At 42.1% G+C, this 21,821-nt stretch overlaps 1 protein-coding gene across 1 annotated transcript; it reads left to right on the top strand.

Moving 5' to 3' along the window:
* Positions 1-2,024: 2,024 nt before the first annotated feature.
* Positions 2,025-18,637, top strand: LOC111962508 (cryptochrome-1). Its single transcript, XM_023985648.1, has 9 exons — positions 2,025-2,796; positions 11,941-12,049; positions 12,444-12,586; positions 13,038-13,311; positions 13,513-13,965; positions 14,074-14,225; positions 15,296-15,498; positions 17,220-17,318; positions 17,594-18,637. Exons 1-9 carry the CDS (start codon positions 2,639-2,641, stop codon positions 17,677-17,679), a joined length of 1,677 nt encoding a protein of 558 aa, XP_023841416.1. The 5' UTR covers positions 2,025-2,638; the 3' UTR covers positions 17,680-18,637.
* Positions 18,638-21,821: the final 3,184 nt, after the last annotated feature.

Below are 21,821 nucleotides of genomic sequence, written 5' to 3'. Positions count from 1 at the left end.
AACTGGATAATGTGATTATCCACATAATGTGTCATGCTATGGATAGCAAAGTCCCTTAGGCATCTTTTCTGACAGCAATAATGGTAACATGACTCAAAGCCATTAATAATGGATGACATGCATAATGTATCTCTCTCTGTGGTCCCTTACAAGGAGATAGCTAGAGCTCATTGAAAAGTAGACATCTGAATTCCTTGCCAAGGTCAGACATTATACTGCATCATTGACTATTAAAGATGCATCATTTTATTGACCAAGGCTTGATCACAATCGGAGAGAGCGAGAGAGATGTGTGTGTGTGTGGATTGAGCCTTCGACAGGCTGAAAAGTATTACAGGCCACCCACAAACTGAATGTGTTTGAGAGAGAGGGAGATAGCCATATAGATAGATAGAGGAGTAGAGAGAGGGGGATCGACATATAGATAGAGGAGTAGAGAGAGGGCGATCGACATATANGACATATAGACATATAGAGTAGAGAGAGGGAGATAGACATATAGATAGATAGAGGAGTAGAGAGAGGGCAATAGACATATAGATAGATAGAGGAGTAGAGAGAGGGCAATAGACATATAGATAGATAGAGGAGTAGAGAGGGAGATAGACATATAGATAGATAGAGGAGTAGAGAGAGGGAGATAGAGAAAGCGAGAGAGCCATGTACATACCATATTGTCAACATGTGCAACAACAGAAAATGTCCCATAGCTGATTGATAGCCCTATGCCATAGATAGCCATGGCCGCATCCCAATAATATTTCCTTTCTCCTAAAGTGTACACTTGTTCACTAGGCTACTTCAGACAAATTTAAAAGCATTGGATTGGTGGAGGCTTGGGCTAGTGGGATGTTCCACCATATTAGTCAGTAAAGGGAAGTAAACTATCACACACTTTGGGAGGAAGGAGAGATAATTGGGACATAGAATATTTATAATTTAACTGTAAATCATCCTGATATGGGGCACTGTTTTGTTGGTACATTAGACTGTAGTTGTAGGCTGCTTATCATTGAAGCAACACTGCACCATGGTGCTCAGTTTACAAACCTCAATCAATATGTCAAAGATCTATCCCCACCATACATTTCCAGATAAGGAAGGCTACTTAATCAAAACAATTTTTACATATTTGTTTTACATATGCAAAGGTCACACAGTCATGTCTCTGAACCTTTCCTTGATAAACGTAGCCTATATCATCCACTATACTATACCTATATAGTGATTGCATGTTGCCATCTAGTGTCTAGATATTCAAACTGCATGTTTTTACCTCACCCAACTACCCACCAATCCCTTGTCTCATGAATACAAACTACTAACTACAGTATCACGCTCACCATCACCCAAATTATGATGTTCCCCTTACCGCATGCTTCAGGACAATGTAATTACATTTTAGGCCATAATACAATAGGGTTTGATTATTAGATTAATCTCAGAGATGGTGTTTACCTTATGATCCTTGCAGAGGTTTTTGATTGAAATTTGATCACATCTGAAATTCTGCATTGGTAGAGCTAATATCTAGYCTAAAATAGGCGTTATTTGGTTGAAATCAATTTTGAAATGATAGCATTTTAACATAAATACATATAGGTACATACATAGTCTCACGGCAACACATAATAAAGAGTAGACTATATGCGATGCATCACATGCGTAGGCTTGTGATTGTGATGGGCTGCCCACTAGGCCTACCTATACATTGTGTAATATTTTTTTGCCTTTCCTTGGTACACGTGCTTATCCGGGTCGTGCGCAACTAATCATGACGCGGGCAGGCAGCAAACACTTTAGCCAACAACCTACAAAATAAACTCAATATTCAAACTATGGTGTTTAAAGTAGGCTGTAAATAACTGATTAAACATAATACATTGTGTTGCTAGGATAGTAACTATAAATTATGCCTTTGTGGGAAAAAACAAAATAGCAAGAAGTAAGCCAATGTAAGCACACCACAGAAACGTGAGCGAGCGAACCTTACATAACTGGTGACATTGACCAATCAGATTCGTCCATCTCTATCCTGTACCTCTGTGGGTGGAGATGTTGGCAAATAACATTTATTTCGTGTGGTTGACAATGCCGTCTGAAAACGAAGAACATTACAATTGCTTATTGGAATACATTCGAATGATATTGGAACACTAATTTCTGATCAAAACTTTCTAGCTAGATATTGCTATAGGCCTATTTTAGTTCACTCGCTACGACAACGCAAGGATTCATTTTTTTCGAACTGCTATAGGAAAACAAGCAAGATAGCAGGTCGAACATCCTTTTTAAGTGTTATTTTTACTTTCGTGTTGAAAATAATTAGCAAATATAAAACAATGTCTTACATTTAATGCGCTCTATACAAAGTTGATGCGAGCGAGACCTGTCCTTACACTGTATTTATCAGAGGCCACCAAATCAATGCGGCAACAGAGAACTCATCACAATGGACAAATTGATGGAACAAGGTTAGATAACTTTAGTAGCTCTACATTATAAAACCAGCAAGGCGACAGAACCGAAGCACATTTTGGGCAGGCGAGGATATTGTTTTAATTCGTGAGCGTTTTGTGGTCAACTCTGCGGCATCAAAGAAGACTCGTGTACATAACAAGAAGGGACAGCAAGTGAAATGGTCGGCAACACGATCCACTGGTTCAGGAAGGGCCTGCGGCTCCACGACAACCCCTCGCTGAAGGAGTCTATACGGGGAGCTGACACCCTTCGCTGTGTTTACATCCTAGACCCCTGGTTTGCAGGGTCCTCCAACGTGGGCATCAGCAGGTGGAGGCAAGGACGTTTTTTTTGTTTTGCCATCTCACAATGTGTTGCACTCACACCAAACACAGATGTGTGTAGCGCAGATGTAGGTCACACATCCTGCATTCAGAAATATTTAGTTATGAATGACATTAGTGTGTTTGGTGTGCCACCTAGGCAGTAAAGTAGGGCATCCCTAGAAGCACCACACGGAATAGGATATTGTTATGCAGTCCATGAAAACAGTTATAGTACATTTTAAAAGTAGGGCCTAGTGGTTATGAATGGCATTAGTGTGTGTGCCCCTAGGCAAGAAAGAATGGTATCCCTAAAAGCACCACACTTATGTACACAGTTATAGTACATTGACTGCAAATGACTAAGTTATTACAAAAAAAATACTGAGAAAATTATTAGCCTACAGTAAATTGAGTTAAACAACTATGTGCAAAACTGGAAGCGATGGCATTCCAAGGGACCAATGACTGGTGCAATAACTGCTTGACCTTGAATTCCCTTTCATTTAGCCCAGATACTATGTTGCTTTAGTTTGGACACTTATGACAACTTTAATTTAAAGCATAACGAGAAGGGGAGAATAACATACTCAGTTTAGAGAAGCGAAAGGGAGAATGACATGTAGAAAACATACCCTGTATGTGGGGAAACTCAGTTTCTAGGACCATAACAATGGTGAGCGTTGTGATGTGTTCTTCATTGAAACATGTGTTCAGGAGAGTACATTTCTGCAGGTTTAAGAACATGCGTAGCAGTAACAATGATGTAAGTTACCCTGGAAGGCAGGGCTTAGTAGGGGAAACGGGGCACTGTGTCATTAGGGTGGTTATGGCACTCTGCTCTCCTCGCAGCTCTGACCTATGCAGCTGTGACCTACAGTACCAGTCAAAAGTTTGGACACACCTACTCATTCAAGTGTTTTATTTAATTTTTACTATTTTCTACATTGTAGAATAATAGTGAAGATATCAAATTATGAAATAATACATGGAATCATGTAGTAACCAAAAAAAAGTGTCAAATAAAAATATACTTTATATTTGAGATTCTTCAAAGTAGCCACCCTTTGCCTTGACGACAGCTTTGCACACTCTTGGCATTCTGTCAACCAGCTTCACCTGGAATGCTTTTCCAACAGCCTTGAAGGAGTTCCCACATATGCTGAGCACTTGGCTGCTTTTCCTTCACTCTGCGGTCCAACTCATCCCAAACCATCTCACTTGGGTTGAGGTCAGGTGCTTGTGGAGGCCAGGTCATCTGATGCAGCACTCCATCACTCTCCTTCTTGGTCAAATAGCCCTTACACAGCCCGAAGGTGTGTTGGGTCATTGTCCTGTTGAAAAACAAATGAATTCMAAATTGAATCTTGAATTCTAAATAAATCACAGACCGTGTCACCAGCAAAGCACCATCAAACCTCCTCCGTGCTTCACGGTGGGAAACACACGTGCAGAGATCATCCGTTCACCTACTCGCATCAGACGAAAGGACAGATTTCCACCGGTCTAATGTCCATTGCACGTGTTTGTTGGCCCAAGCAAGTCTCTTCTTTTTGGTGTCCTTTAGTAGTGGTTTCTTTGCAGCAATTTGACCATGAAGGCCTGATTCACGCAGTCTCCTCTGAACAGTTGATGTTGAGATGTGTCTGTTACTTGAACTCTGTGAAACATTTATCTGGGCTGCATTTTCTGAGGCTGTTAAGTCTAATGAACTTATCCTCTGCAGCAGAAGTAACTCAGGGTCTTCCTTTCCAGTGGCGGTCCTCATGAGACCCATTTTCATCATAGTGCTTGATGGTTTTTGCGACTGCACTTGAAGAAACTTGAAGTTTTTCACGTTGACTGACCTTCATGTCTTAAAGTAATGATGTACTGTTGTTTCTCTTTGCTTGTTTGAGCTGTTCTTGCCATAATATGGACTTGGTCTTTTACCAAATAGGGCTATCTTCTGTATACCACCTCTACATTGTCACAACACAACTGATTGGCTGAAACATTACATTACATTTACATTTAAGTCATTTAGCAGACGCTCTTATCCAGAGCGACTTATGAAACGCATTAAGAAGGAAAGAAATTCCACAAATGAACTTTTAACAAGGCACGCCTGTTTATTGAAATGCATTACAGGTAGTGGACTACCTCATGTAGCTGGTTGAGAGAATGCCAAGAGTGTGCAAAGCTGTCATCAAGGCAAAGGGTGGCTACGTTGAAGAATCTCAAATCGGAAATATATTTAGATTTGTTTAACACTTGTGGTTAATGTGTTATTTCATAGTTTTGATGTCTTCACTATTATTCTACAATGTAAAAAATAAAGAAAAACCCTTGAATGAGTAAGTGTGCCCAAACCTTTGACTGGTAGTGTATATAGTGTATATTTAAGCAATAAGGCCCAAGGGGTGTGCTATATGGCCAATATACCACAGCTAAGGGCTATTCTTAACCACGACGCAACGCAGAGTGCCTGGAAACACCCATTAGCCGTGGAATATTGGCCATATATAAACTGATTACCAACTTAATTAGAGCAGTAAAAATACATGTTTTGTCATACCCGTGGTATAAGTTTCGATATACCACGTCTGTCAGCCAATCAGCATTCAACGCTTGAACCACCCAGTTTATAAATAGGCCTAGGCAATATAAAGTTGTGTGTGTGTGTGTGTGTGTGTGTGTAATCTGCTCCAGGTCAATGGAACAACTGAAGCTTAGACAGGATTTAGCCTAGCCAGCCCTTTAGAGGCTTCGTCTGGAGAGCGTGTGTTTGACCTGGTGTCGGATTGCGCTGTCCAGAGGATATAAACCGTTACTATTAGACTAATTGTAACAACGGCAGAAATATTCATTAAAATGTATGCACATTTTAGTCATAGACATTGTTTCTGTTCCTATATATTTTTCTGAATGGTTTGCTTCATCTGATCATCAGGGCCGCCCCCAGAATGAATCAGTTGGACGGGCATTTGATTTCCATAAGGGGGTATGTGTTTTTTCACGGGACCTCCTATGTGTGCATGCGCTGCACAATAAAACATTTTTAAATTAGAGTCGCTGGACCTCGAGCTAATGAGCAGTTATTCTGACTAAAACATTATAACAATGTAATTAATACATTTCATATATGGTATTGCAAAAATAATCATTTGGTTGTGTTTATGAATAACTTAGGTAATATTAGAAAAACATTTTCTTCAAATAATAATACAAAAGCATTTATTAGTTTCTGTAACTGTAAGATGCATGTAAAAACACATTCAAGTGTTCAATAAAAAAAATGTGGAGTGCCTTTTTTACAACTATGAAACAGAAAGGATATGTGACGGAATGCGGAAAGAGCTTATTTTTATCACGACAAAAAAATAATAATACCCCAACCTCCAAGATGCACTGTCAGCAAGATGCGTGGTTAAATTATGAAAACATCAGTAGCCTAAACATCATTAGAAGCACCAAGAGTGCTAGATAAATAGTGAAAATAAATCTACGCACCATACCCCATAATGACAAAGCAAAAACTGGTTTCTACAAGTTTTCCTAATTAATTTAAAATAAACGCAAATATCACAGAAGTATTCAGACCCTTTACTCAGTACATTGTTGATGTACCTTGGCAGCGATTACACCCTCGAGTCTTCTTGGGTATGACGCTACAAGCTTGGCAGACCTGTAGTTGGGGAGTTTCTCCAATTCTTCTCTGCAGATCCTCTCAAGCTCTGTCAGGTTGGATGGAGAGTGTTGCTGCACAGCTTTTTTCAGGTCTCTTCAGAGCTGTCCGGTCCGGTTCAAGTCCGGGCTCTGGCTCGGCCACTCAATGACATTCAAAGACATGTCCTGAAGCCACTCCTGCATTGTCTTGGCTGTGTGCTTAAGGTCATTGTCCTGTTGGAAGGTTAAACTTCGCCCCAGCCTGAGATCCTGAGCGCTCTGGAGCAGGTTTTCATCAAGGATCTCTCTGTACTTTGTGCTGTTCATCTTTGCCTTTATCCTGACTAGTCTCCCAGTCCCTGCTGCTGAAAAACATCCCCATAGCAGGATGCTGTCACCACAATGCTTCACCGTAGGGATGGTGGCAGGTTTCCTCCAGACGTGACACTTGGCATTCAGGCCAAAGAGCTCAATCTTGGTTTTATCAGACCAGAAAATCTTGTTTCTCTTGGTCTAAGAGTCTTTAGGTGCCTTTTGGCAAACTCCAAGTGGGCTGTCATGTGCTTTTTACTAACGAGTGACTTCTTTCTGGCCACTCTACCATAAAGGCCTGATTGGTAGAGTGCTGCAGAGATGGTTGGCCTTCTGGAAGGTTCTCCCTTCTCCACAGAGGAACTCTAGAGCTCTGTCAGAGTGACCGTCGGGTTCTTGGTCACCTCCCTGACCAAGGCCCTTCTCCACCAATTGCAGTTTGGCCAGGTGGCCAGCTATAAGAAGAGTGGTTGGTGGTTCCAAACGTCTTCCATTTAAGAATGATGGAGACCACTGTGTTCTTGGAGACCTTCAAAGCTGCAGACATTTTTTGGTACCCTTCCCCAGATGTGTGCCTCGACACAATCTACGGACAATTCCTTCAACCTCATGGCTTGGTTTTTGCTCTGACAGTCATTGTCATCTGTGGGACCTTATATAGACAGGTGTGTGCCTTTCCAAATCATGTCCAATCAATTGAATTTACCACAGGTGGAACCCAATCAAGTTGTAGAAACATCTCAAGGATGATCAATGGAAACAGGATGCACATGAGATCAAATTCGAGTCTCATAGCAAAGGGTCTGAATACTTATGTAAATGTTGTGTTTGATGCAAGAAACCACTTTACAAAACAAAATGCATTATTCCCATACCATTATTACAGAGAATCAGACGCATTATGCTACTGCCTATTGGCTACTTAGCAACAAATACAACATTGGCCCTTTAAGACAACAAAAAAATATTTTTTATCTGACACTTTTCAAAGAGGTCTAGAAATGTCCACATTTTGTGCTCTTGTAGAAAGCAACCACTCCCACATTGCTGACTACACATTATCTATACCTGGGCTAATAACTCATTATTTACTAGTAAAGTAGTAGTCATCGTCCCTGCTCGAGCGTCTACTCATTCTGGGTGGGTGACGCAAAACAACGTTATCATCAACCTGGCTTTTTTTCTTTGACCTAGATGTGCGCCAACAGAAAGAGACCCATCAATCTCAGATAAATCATCAGAGCGAACGAAACGACGCCCCTCTGTCGCCGTAGGTGTAGACCATGTATCTGATGCTGTCTGGACAAAAAGATTATAGCATGTCATGCGTTTTTCTGTCCAGACAGCATCAGATACATATAGTAAAATCAAATTGTATTGGTTGCATACACATATTTAGCAGATGTTATTGCAGGTGTAGCGAAATGCTTGTAGTAAGACCCGAGCGACACTGTTTCGCTCGCTAGTTTCAGCAGAGAGGAAGAGGCGAAGCGAGAGAGCTCACTTTCGCCAAAATCTATCCTGAATTAGCCCAATGTGTTTCTATGGTCATAATATGCAGACCTAAGATTGTCACCTGTATTCCCGCCGTTGGGACAATGACTCACATTGTTAAGCAGAGACATGAGCATCTCGTCATTGTATACAGAACTCTGGTTTCAGCCAATTGTGAATTAGAATGGTAAGTTGGCAGGTGCACTGTTGGGATGCTGGCTTCCCCTAAAGTAAATTGATGTTTTGGCAAAATTATATAATTACTCCAGTCTAAATAAAATCATTCAAAATACTTTACCATAGAGCTTGGCTTAGCCACAGAGGATCATTAGCTTCTTAATTTTTTTTGCTGTGGATTGTTTCAAATCACAAGTGCTTATGCCTATTTGGGAAGCCAGCAATTTGGGCAGAGCGTGTGGCAATAGGCCTAACTGATTATTGAGTTGAGGCTGTCAGTGAAAATCATCTAAAATGTGTGGAGATAATGTCTTGAGTATAATTTCAAATGTTGAGACAAGAATGGGAGGGGTGTGTGTCAAAGATATGGGTGTCTTTCTCCAGAATGCATGCACTCAGCTCTCCAGAATGCATGCACTCAGCTCTCCAGAATGCATGCACTCAGCTCTCCAGAATGCATGCACTCAGCTCTGCACAGAATGCATGCACTGCAGCTCTCCAGAATGCATGCACTCAGCTCTCCAGAATGCATGCACTCAGCTCTCCAGAATGCATGCACCCAGCTCTCCAGAATCCATGCACCCAGCTCTCCAGAATGCATGCACCCAGCTCTCCAGAATGCATGCACCCAGCTCTCCAGAATGCATGCACCCAGCTCTCCAGAATGTGCTCCTTTGTCTCCTGCCAATTCTTGCACATTCCTTGTTTCATTGTGTGAATTGTTTGCCCTTTGATTGTTTATTTTTATCAATTCCCCATTAGACCTAGTAACCATTAGGCCTAGTAAATGTACCGTTAATCCCTGTCATTTGGTTACATTAATTTCTGTATTAGTCATTTATTGTTCTCATCCTCGGAGTGGAAACGTTGTTTGCAGAGTTCACAACCTGCTACACTTGTGACAAACAAGTTTTGGTTTATGTCATAACCATCATTTAGGGGTTTTGTAAAATAAAATCATATTTTGTTTGTAATGCTCCATGTGAACAATGAGCATCTATGTGGTTTCTCTGTCCTGCTAAGGTTGAGGGAACAAGCTTGCCAACCTTCTGAGTTGATACAATGTTGCACTTCACTAATGATATGATATGTCAAGTCAGATAGAAAGGGAGGCAGACAGGCGGAGTAGTGATTCATGCGATTGAAAGAACCTGAATTTCCATCAGGATATTTCCCCCAAAAAATAAATGTATTTGTCGGCTTTAGGCCTATGTATTTTACTTAATTGACGATGGAAGTTATAGGCCTACTGCTGCATTTGCCCTATAGGCTATCTCTGACTTCCATGTGCTCATTTCTTTAGTCGCCCATGGATCACGGTGTACCAATGTGTCCATATGGCAAAGGCTGGTGATCTTGCATTTTTATGATTAACCATGTGTCAATTATTTTGAGAAACTAAAACATTATTATTAAAATGAAACTGTTTACCACGAAAATGCGCATATAAAAAATTATCATACCTGCCACGTAGATTGGTAGGATAAATTGTAAGCTTCCCCAAACTTGAAACTCACGAGTTGCCTATGGTCTTTACTAGAACACCCATTGCACACAGGAGGTCCTGTGAAAAAAAAACYGGCCTGCCTATAGAAATCAAATGAGTGTCCATCTGATTCGTTCTGGCACCGGCTCTGCAAATAAATAATATACAAATATTTTATTTTGACTGGCAAGGAGGTTGGGCAGGCCAGGTCCACAAACCCGTCCATAACGCTGTCCCTGAGCCCCACAGCATCTATTTTGTAGTCTGGTAACATCTCACCATTGGACACAGAGGCTTGCATTCATTCAAATTCAGTTTGCAACCTTTTGATATTGTGCTATGTTTGCTTTGTGGTCACCTTGCATTACCCCACTTTTCAAGTGTATGCATGAAGATGACATTTCTTGTAGGGCCACTAGTTGTCATAAGTCATAGGCTACACTACCCTTTCAGATATCACATTTTAAAACCTCCCTGCAGTGCTGCTGCTAACCACTCTACATGTTTCATAAGAGTTCCAAGTAGAGTACAGCTGGTGACAAGCCCCAGACAGCATTTACTGAAGTGTGAATTGAAAAACACAACAGGAGGACACCATTCTCAGTTGAGGGTATAGGCCGGGTGATGGGATGCCACCCTAGGGGAAGTTAGTCACCTAACACAGAACAGAATGTCAGTCGCCCTCTCTTAATGAATATGTATGAACTTTCCAATTTGTAAGTCGCTCTGGATAAGAGCGTCTGCTAAATGACTTAAATGTAAATGTAAATGTTAACTTGGTTGATATCCATGTTGTCATATCAAACAATAGGCAAATTTATTGGCTGCATAACACAATGACGACACTAATATATGCCACTTAGCAGACACTTTTAACCAAAGCAACATAGTCATGCGTGCATCCATTTTACGAACAGGTTGTCCTGGGAATCAAACCCACTATCTTTGCATTGCAAGTGCCATGCTCTACCAACTGAGCTATAGAGGACCACTGTGTTGTCATCAACACTGCCTATGTAGTTTGAGGACAATATCACAGCAGAATGGAGAAGGTCGAGCCGAGGATTGTTGTAGAGGGTCAGTCCAGAAGTCCTGCCCCAGGGGCCCAGGCTTATCACAAAGTATACTAGTTTACCTCAGCGGAGAACTACTGTTAGCCAGAGATGTTCTTTAAATGTTGATACAGACTTTGTGTTCGCTTAATCAGGAATGTATACTCCCATTCTTATGAGGCCTTGTTGCACTAGCTGTGATTTGCCTGTTGAGGGAGGCAAGCAGCTGTAATTTTGTTGAACTACTTTGCTGTGGGCTGAAGTGTACTACAAGGCTGGGATGTTAGTGACCTTATTGTTAAGGTAATGGAATGTAAGTTCCATTCGGTCAAGATTGTCCACTGGATGTTTCCACTTGGTGTTTTAAATGGTAGGCCAATTAGGCCAGTTCTATACCAGCAGACAGAGGAGAAGGCCTATGTATGTAGGTTAAATGCGAGGGCATGAATCATTTTGGTGGTGAAATGTTTTCTTTCATCATTAGCCTAGCCTATATTGTCACCTGTTTGTTTGAGTGTTTATGAGGGAAACTGATTGAGGGAATATTTATCTAACATCTTCTAGCCTAACTGATTGACTTGTTGTTCAGGAGGACATTGTTCGATAGGCTAAGATGCTAAGTCATTCTGAATAATGTGACGAACTGAGAGAAGTAGCATCGCATGTTTGTACTTCCTCTCCACTAGCCCTCTGATCTTTCCGGCTCAAGCTATTATCATTTTGAAGAAGCCAAGGCTTTTGACATGAAGACCTATGATACAACATGCCTCACATGATGGATCATATGAAACATGGATCATTTGTTCAGTCACTAATGTGGCTTTTGGATCATCATTCAACTGAAATACCATGACCTGTTGTTTTCCTGAAGACAAGTACCCAATTCACTGCAGTACCCATTAATTTACTGTATTTAACTAAATCAATGCCTAAAACTATTTCCTCTCTGATATACAATCACTTGATTGATCATCCCCTCGGATTCCAGGTTCTTACTACAATGTCTGGAGGACCTAGACGCCAGCCTCCGCAAGCTCAACTCCCGTCTGTTTGTCATCCGGGGCCAGCCTACTGATGTCTTCCCTAGGCTGTTCCAGGTATAGTCATACAGTCATACTTACTTTACTGTAGTAAACCCATTACACTACTGTACCATACATACACTTACGGTAATATTCATGTAGCCTATAACTCATAGAAATACATTAGGCTATGTCACATAGAAATACAGTATGCCCCATAGAAACACTGTCACAGTAACTGAACCGTAAGTCCACTTTATCAGATATGCTGATACAGTGGGGGTGGGGGGGTGTTTATTAATATTTTGTATATTCAGTGTATATGTGAAAGTATTTGAATTCCATTGGAATCCATGTTATTTTCTATGAGGACCTTTCTGTGACATCCACTATCTCTATATTTACAACGGTAAAGGTCCCCTATTTATCATGTTGACTGACCTTGTTCCCCTCTCTCTCTGCTTCCCAGGAATGGCAGACCAGACAGCTGTCTTATGAGTACGACTCTGAGCCCTTTGGCAAGGAACGTGACGCCGCCATCCAGAAGTTGGCCAGCGAGGCCGGTGTGGAGGTTACTGTCAAAGTCTCCCACACGCTCTACGACCTGGACAAGTGAGTGGCACACAGTCTTGTACAGCTAATCTTGTGGGGACACACAATTCAGTCCCATTCAAAATTATATTTTCCAGAACCCCATACCTTAACCCAAAACCTAACTCTATCTCTATCTCCTAACCCTAAAACTACCCTTAACGTAATTCTAACCCTAACACTAATCCTAACCTTAACCCCCCTAGAAATAGCATTTGACCTCGTGGGGACTAACAAAATGTCCCCAGTTGGTCAAGTTATTGTTCATTTACTATTCTTGTGGGGACTTCTGGTCCCCACAAGAAAACACACAGACARACACACAGTAAATATTGTGAGAATACAACCCAAGTGATCAAGTTGTGCAAATACGCAAACATGATGTATTAGCAACATATTCATGAATAATACCATGATGCTAGTGTTACGTGATGCACTAAATACCTCCATGTCTGTCCATGTGTCTCTGTAGGATCATCGAGCTAAACGGAGGCCAGTCCCCTCTCACCTACAAGCGTTTCCAGGCGCTCATCAGTCACATGGATGCCGTGGAATCGCCCGCTGAGACCATCACTGCTGAGGTCATGAGGAAGTGTGCCACGCCCATCAGTGATGACCACGACGACAAGTTTGCCGTACCCTCCCTGGAGGAGCTTGGCTTTGAGACCGAAGGCCTGGCTACAGCAGTATGGCCGGGGGGAGAGACGGAGGCCCTCACTCGCCTGGAGAGYCACCTGGAGAGAAAGGTGAGGAGTAGTCCCTTCTTTATATCCCAGCACTACTGAACCAGTGTGGTGGACACATACAGTACTAGGGTTGGGGTCAATTCCATTTCAATTCAGTCAATTCAACCCCCCTCCAAAAAAAAATACCTTGTTGACTTTATTTTCTGAACTCCTTGTCAGTGTGTTGCACTGTGACCCAAAAACGAACCTTCTGTGTTCCAGGCATGGGTGGCCAACTTTGAGCGTCCCCGGATGAACGCCAACTCCCTGCTGGCCAGCCCCACAGGCCTCAGCCCCTACCTCCGCTTCGGCTGCCTCTCCTGTCGCCTCTTTTACTTCAAACTCACTGACCTCTACAGGAAGGTGAAGAAAAACAGCTCTCCGCCCCTCTCGCTCTATGGCCAGCTGTTGTGGCGCGAGTTCTTCTACACCACAGCCACCAACAACCCCCGCTTCGACAAAATGGAGGGCAATCCGGTGTGTGTGCAGATCCCCTGGGACRGCAACCCGGAAGCACTGGCCAAGTGGGCCGAGGGGAGGACAGGGTTCCCCTGGATTGACGCCATCATGACCCAGCTGAGGCAGGAGGGCTGGATCCACCACCTGGCCAGACATGCTGTGGCCTGCTTTCTCACTAGAGGAGACCTGTGGATCAGCTGGGAGGAGGGCATGAAGGTAGATACTGGAGGAAGGGGATGTTAGAGGGAGTGGGGAGACGAAATGACAAGTAGGTAGAAAATGTATGACTGTGATATCTGACCTGTGTGTTTATTTACCTGTCAGGTATTTGAGGAGCTGCTCCTGGATGCAGACTGGAGTGTGAATGCAGGCAGCTGGATGTGGCTCTCGTGCAGCTCCTTCTTCCAGCAGTTTTTCCACTGCTACTGCCCTGTGGGCTTCGGCAGGAGGACGGACCCAAACGGAGACTACATACGGTGAGAAGACATTTACATTTACATTTAAGTCATTTAGCAGACGCTCTTATCCAGAGCGACTTACAAATTGGTGCATTCACCTTATGATATCCAGTGGAACAACCACTTTACAAATAGTGGATCTAACTCTTTTAAGGGGGGGGGTTACAAGGATACTTTATCCTATCCTAGGTATTCCTTAAAGAGGTGGGGTTTCAGGTGTCTCCGGAAGGTGGTGATTGACTCCGCTGACCTGGCGTCGTGAGGTTTGTTCCACCATTGGGGTGCCAGAGCAGCGAACAGTTTTGACTGGGCTGAGCGGGAACTGTACTTCCTCAGAGGTAGGGAGGCGAGCAGGCCAGAGGTGGATGAACGCAGTGCCTTGTTTGGGTGTAGGGCCTGATCAGAGCCTGAAGGTACGGAGGTGCCGTTCCCCTCACAGCTCCGTAGGCAAGCACCATGGTCTTGTAGCGGATGCGAGCTTCAACTGGAAGCCAGTGGAGAGAGCGGAGGAGCGGGGTGACGTGAGAGAACTTGGGAAGGTTGAACACCAGACGGGCTGCAGCGTTTCTGGATGAGTTGTAGGGGTTTAATGGCACAGGCAGGGAGCCCAGCCAACAGCGAGTTGCAGTAATCCAGATGGGAGATGACAAGTGCCTGGATTAGGACCTGCGCCGCTTCCTGTGTGAGGCAGGGTCGTACTCTGCGAATGTTGTAGAGCATGAACCTACAGGAACGGGTCACCGCCTTGATGTTAGACCCTCCCTACACCCGGTTGTCTCCCTACACCCGGTTGTCCACCCCTCCACTATATTTAGCCAGTGTGGTACACAAGTTATTTTCCCTTTGAAGTACTCTCAAAGTAATAGACCTCAGTGCTTTATTTCACCATGCTTGTGACATGTAGGACATGCAGAATACCATGACAAACTGCTAGAGGTCATGTCATACACTTCATAGAGTCTTGGTTAAATGTCCATGCTGTACCCACTAGAAATGTACATTTGTTTCTCGATTGTTCATTGCAGAAGAAGTGTGTCACTGTGGTTCTTTTTTTTTTAAACAATGTAATTTCTGTTTGGTTCTTCCAGGCGCTATCTGCCCATACTGAAGGCCTTCCCAGCCAAGTACATCTTCGACCCCTGGAACGCGCCGGAGAGCGTGCAGAAGGCAGCCAAGTGCGTGATCGGCATGCATTACCCCAAGCCCATAGTGCACCACACCGAGGCCAGCCGCATCAACATCCAGAGGATGACGCAGATCTACCAACAGCTCTCCTGCTACCGCGGTCTGGGTGAGCACCGAGCACAACCTGCTGAAACTACAGCTAATAGCCTGAAAATCCACTTAAAATCAGCCATTTTCTGGTACTTATTCAAATGATTTCAATGATAAACTATTCAGCTATTCAAAGTTTCTCAGAATAGGCATACTGKTCTAGGATCAGTTTTGCCTTTTTAATCATGTCGTGTCTTTGACTATGCCAGATTYATTGCTATGACATGCTATTCTATAAAATAATTTCTCCGTAATTAATATTACCTGATTGAACTAATCATGTAAATATTAATTAACTAAAGAGGGACACCACGAAAGAATATTTATAGAGCTGTTATCTTTTGAATAAACTCTTYAAGATTTAGTAATATTTTACTAAATAGCAGTCACATTAATCGTCATTTTATTCAGTCTCATCTGAAAGTTGTAAGTCCTTTGTTATCTGCAAGAATCCTGGCTAACAAGTTGAATCAGCAATACAAAATTGGGTTTAATTATTTATTTACTAAATACCTAACTAATCACACAGAAACACACATACACAATTAAATCATAACTTGATCACAAATTACGTCATACAGAAAAACGTCCCTAGCGGGCGTTATAGATATGACAGCTTGTTACACAAAGGAAAGGGGCGGGATTTTAGTGAAAGAGCGGGAGACTGGAACATAGGCGAGCTGTGCTGTCGTAAATACAGTATCTGATGCATTCTAAATTACCGCCCATTTGAAAAAGAAAATGCAATACATATTTACTCTGAGCTGCGCTTCAGTAGGGTGGTGGTAGATGGACCGTGTCGCCAATCCGAGTCCTCTGTCCTTTGAAGAATGTCTCTGGTTGTCACGGGATACGTTGTAGTAACGTTGTATGTAGTAGACGGGATACTCGGACTGTCCTTCCTAACCTGCGTTTAGCTGTTGCTAACTCAACGGTTAGGAGATATCACTTCTGTAGTGAATACGAGTTCAAAGTTCATACCATTCACAATCAAAGTCCATGCTGATGTTGGCCTAGTTCTGTAGTTATTGTCTGAACCATTCTGACACAGGACCGTCATCCTGGTGTACCCGGAACAGGAAGTTATATTCTTGTCAATGGATTTATATAGTGGAGGGAGAGGGGTGTGTCTGAAAAGTTTAACCCATGCCTCTTCACAGGGGCGGGCCACTGTGAGCAGAGGAAAACTTCTGAAAGCACAGATCTCTCATTTGGAAGCTAAAATTACATTTCACCTCTTCACAAATAATGTCATATTCAAACATTTCAATTAAACAACAATTCCATGTGAATCCGATACCTCTGACGTTTAGACTTTCTACAGTAGAGTTTGTCATTCTATCATTGATGAGYATGTGTCAGAGGGCAACCGAACTGACATAATATACCTTAAGTACCACCGCATATGTTCAGTTGGTCGGATTACCAGAATATAGTTCATTTCCCCCCACTTTCTGATGTCCCCAGAATCTCTATGTTAACCAAGGGGTTTTCTTATGTCACATCAGTAGGGAAGAGGAACGGGGGAGGGGGGAAAGAGGTATTTATGACGGTCATAAACCTACCCCCACTGCCAACGTCATGACAATCATAATGAATGAGGGAGATCGTAGATCAGTACGCCTATTCTGAGATTCTTTGCCGATAGTGACTTTGTCTTTTATATTATCATTATCAATTGTTCTCTATGGGGGTGTGGTAGACTGACTGCACAACTCTTTTGTCCCCACTTCACAGGGCTGCTCGCGACAGTGCCTGCCAATCCTAACAATGGTGGAAATGGTGTGGGGACCTCCCCTGAAGAAATCCAGCATGAGGCAGGTAAAGGTAAAGCAGGTAAAGACCCTCTCCATCCTCCTCGGTTCCTTGGCTGTCCTTACCACAGCAAAACCTGCATTTTCTAAAGAGTAGGGTTAAAGGACAAATTRACTTTTTTTTTACCAAATTGAACTTGTCCTTTAACTTGCATGTTATCTGCCCATCTCATCTACATCAAGATTGAACTGTGACTTCATCCATCTCAGATGTGGGCCGTGGGTGGAAGTTACAAGAGTCAAAGCAGACACCCATAACCAATTTAATAGGGAACAATATCATGTATTTTTTTTCAGGCAGAGGACATGCTGCCGTGAAGCGTAGCAATGAGGACCTCACACCGGGGGGTAGCAACAAGGCCCAGAGGCAGACCAGCAACTAGTCCCGGATGTGAAGGGTAGAGGAGATGGGGTACCAGCTACCCTGTTGATCTCCAGTAGGCTCCACCAGCACTTGAAGCACTGCATCCTCCTCCCCTGACTCTTCAACTCTACAGGAGCACATCTACCTCAGTGGTGTGAGCAGCAGTAGGAAGAGATAGAGCAGAGGAAAGGAGGCTGCTAACATCCCACATTGAACTATGGGGAACATCAAATCACATGATGCCCAGAGAACTGATCACAGCATCGCGGTCTGTGACATTCAACCTCTGTGGAGAATCGCAAACACAGTCGCACTGTTCCCAGTGTTAATAGATAGAGGTGATGGTGTCAGGACAGAAGCCCTTTCACAAGATGACTCCCAATACTCTTTAACATGCACACCACCAAACTGTCTTCTTTGTGGTGCTGGGAATACACGCCTAATAAAAGATGATACGCACACGTTTGTCCTCTTGCCCCAAAATGTCTATGGAAAAATATGTGGTCCCTTTGGGGATACATGTATGTATAGAACATGGAGGCACACGTTATATTTGGTGAAAGAACACTGGGTGGTGACTGTTTGAGCCTGAGGGCATGTTATGTGCAGTCCTAGGCATGGAGAATGGCATCAGCCTTAAGCTGATGATGACTGATGACCCAACTTGGAATCGTCAGGTCAACTGGTCAGGAAACACTTATTATTCTATGAGGTATAATGCTGTCAGAAGTTCAGAAATATGAGGTTCCAATAAACATTTTCAAGGCAGCATAACCTCTGTAAAACCTTTTTAAGGGAATGATGTAAACGTTTCTGTATAAGCGTGTGAGTAATTCAACTCAAAATGTATACAGTAAAAGTGGTGTTGCATGTTTTTTGTTTTATTCTTTTTTCTGGTGAAGTTGTAAACCAATTGTTATTTTTGTATAAAGACTGACTGTTCTGTATAGTGCTGTAATAAAAGGTGCAAAGTGTAACACCGGCTCAAAGTAATATTTATTGTAGGCTAATGGTTTGTTTTATGTCATGGATATGCAAATATTGTTTGTTGTAAAGCGCAATGAGGAATGCAAAGTGAAAGTGATGCAAATTAAATGAATCAAAACTAAAAGCTTCCAATTGCTGCAATGTATCTATGCTGTAATCAGTGGTAAACATGGAGCCCCTTTGGTCACGTTGCATCCAGAAAAGCTGTTCCAGATGTGTAACCAAAAGACTATTAGCATTGGCAGCGCCACTGAGGGCTTCCACCATAAAAATTAAGTCAACTGGGTGGGACTTCCAACTTCATTGGCTGATCCCTCCTGGTGGACCTGTCATGTCCAACTGGGTCATCAGGAGGGATCAGACAACCGTGAAGATATCAAATACAATGTCTGGAATGGTTGGTTAGGCATATAAGCATACGGCCAGCAACCAAATTAAGTAAAGGTTGTGTGTTCGAATCTCATCATGGACAACTTTTGCATTTGAGCTAATTAGCAACTACTTACTACTTTTTAGTTACTTTGCATGTTAGCTAACCCTTACCCTAATCCTAGCCATTTGTACTTAATGCAATTCGTAACATGTAACTCGTAACATATCATACGAAATGGTTGATGGATATCCACAAATTAATACATACTATACGAAATGTAACATATTATACTATAGGTTCTCAGATTTACTTACTGAATAATACGAAATGCTCTGAGACCACGTTGCAACTGTCTGTAAACCAGACAGTTATACCTTCGATTGTATCGGTGATGTGTGCGGACAAAGTACAGAGGAAACCTCTGCGGCTCATCGCCGCTGCGTGCAACATGGGAATAGGACAAAATGAACAGTTGCAATGGCATTTACCGTGAGAGAACTCATTATTCCTTTTCCCTTATGGATTTTGTATTAGGCGATGTTTTATAATGTAACTGTTTCAAATGTAGGCTATTTAAAAGCCAGCATTACAAATTACACGTTTGCGTGAATGTCAAGTTGTCTAGGTGTTATAATTATTTCAGCTCTGCCCAAACTTTAAAACGGCTTGCTCAACACGTGAAGGATGCAAAGGGACAACTCAATTCCTTTTTAGTGTTTTATTATGGTTTTGATGCCATTTGTRGAATATGTTGAAACAGTTGATTTGTTGAATAGAGTAGTTGAATGACAGAGGAATAAGGATTAGGGAATCGGAAATAGGAAGATAAAGAGAATAAACATGCATTATTTTACACAAACAATGCATGACACAGCAACAAAGCATGGCTTTGAATAAAGTAAAAGTTTAAACAATTTAATCTAGCACTTCAAGCAATTACTTCTGCAGTCAGAAAATATCCACAACAAAAGAAGTCACCACTCCTACCAGAGTTAAACATGTAAATTGTGCTAAGCACTGGATGCAACATAATAAATAATTCCAAACATTACATACCAGTTGCGTCTTTAGGGTTGAACAATAGGCTGTTTGTATGTTGAGGACCCAAGCAAAGCTAAGCCCAAACATTTTATACCCATGCTTATCTGCCAGGTGCGCATGTAAAAGTAGTCCCTCCAGAAATCCTGGCTCAATTTTTTAGTTCCACCCGTGTTTTTTGGTTATCTGCCCTCTTGAGGCCTGGAGTTCTTTAAAGGAAGAGCTGCCATTGTGCTCATGTTTTGAGTGTTCTGTTGGGGACCAGGGGTGCTATTTTCACTTTTGGTGAAAATCGTATGATTTTTAAACGGCCTCGTACTCAATTCTTGCTAGTACAATATGCATATTTTTACTACTATTGGATAGAAAACAACCTCTAGTTTCTAAAAACGTTWGAATTTTTTCTCTGAGTCCAACAGAAGTCATTTGGCAGCACTTTCCCTGACCAGGAAGTAGAATGCAAGATGTCTATGCTCGCTTCAACGCTCTGCCTATACATGGTCATGCCACCTATGACCCGAAACACACCTCATACGCCTTCCTCTGTGTGTCAAGAGGACGTCAGAGGAGAAATTTTGTGTTTATCTTGTTCTGACGTGAAATAAGACCTATTTCTTTGACGTGACCGTCCATTTCCGGAAGTCTGAAGTGCGCGACTTTGAAGAGAGATTGTGTTTTGTTTTGCTGCCGTTTCGGATGTCAACTATCTCCGGCTCGGATTTGATTTGATAAATGAGACCATATCATCGTAATGTATGTTTTTCAATATAGTTTAATCAGATTATTTGAATTTTTTTCGGGAGTATTTGCCGTGTTCCGTTGTGTGACTTTGTTTAACTTGAGAAGATCCGTGCCACTCGACTAGTACCCATGCTAAATGAAGTGGAAAGGTACCATTCTGAATGGAATGAACGACTCATCTGGACTAAGGACATCTTGATCAACATTCTGATGAAAGATCAGCCAAAGTAAGACCAATTTATAATGTTATTTCATATATCGGTCGTGCATGTGAACTGGTCGTGGGCGCCCAGCTGGTTCTGGCTGGCGTGGCTATGCTAATTTAGCGCTACATTTTGTTTTCGCTATAAACATTTAATAAATCTGAAATATTGTCTGGAATCACAAGAATCCTGTCTTTCAATTGCTGCACAGTATGTATTTATCAGATATGTTTTATGATGAGTAATTAGTTATTTGACGTTGGTGTCTGTAAATGTTATGGCTGCTTTCGGTGCATTTCTGATTGTTATCTGAAATGTAATTTATGATTTATTACCATAAATATGCACATTTTTCAAAAAAAACATATGCTATACAAATAAATATGTTATCAGACTGTCATCTTATGAAGTTGTTTCTTGGTTAGTGGCTATATATATCTTTATTTGGTCGAATTAGTGATAGCTAGTGACGGAGTAAAAAACTGATGGAGTTAGAAAAGTGCTCTCTTTTGCTGACGTGGTTAGCTAATAGATTTTACATATTTTTGTCTTCCCTGTAAAAACATTTTAAAATCGGACATGTTGGCTTAATTCACAAGATGTGTACCTTTCATATGCTGTATTGGACTTGTTAATGTGTGAAAGTTTAAATATTTCTAAAAACATTTTTTTTGAATTTCGCGCTCTGCCTTTTCAGTGGAATGTGGGAGGAGTTCCGCTAGCGGAACGGGGGAGTGAGACAGGTTAAAGGAAGAGCTGTGTACGGTCCTGACCTGTTTTATGTTGTTTTTGTATGTGTTTAGGTCAGGGCATGTGTTT

The sequence above is a fragment of the Salvelinus sp. IW2-2015 genome, linkage group LG4q.1:29 (assembly GCF_002910315.2).
Source record: "Salvelinus sp. IW2-2015 linkage group LG4q.1:29, ASM291031v2, whole genome shotgun sequence".
Classification (NCBI taxonomy): domain Eukaryota; kingdom Metazoa; phylum Chordata; class Actinopteri; order Salmoniformes; family Salmonidae; genus Salvelinus; species Salvelinus sp. IW2-2015.
This window is presented reverse-complemented; position numbering and strand designations above follow the sequence as displayed.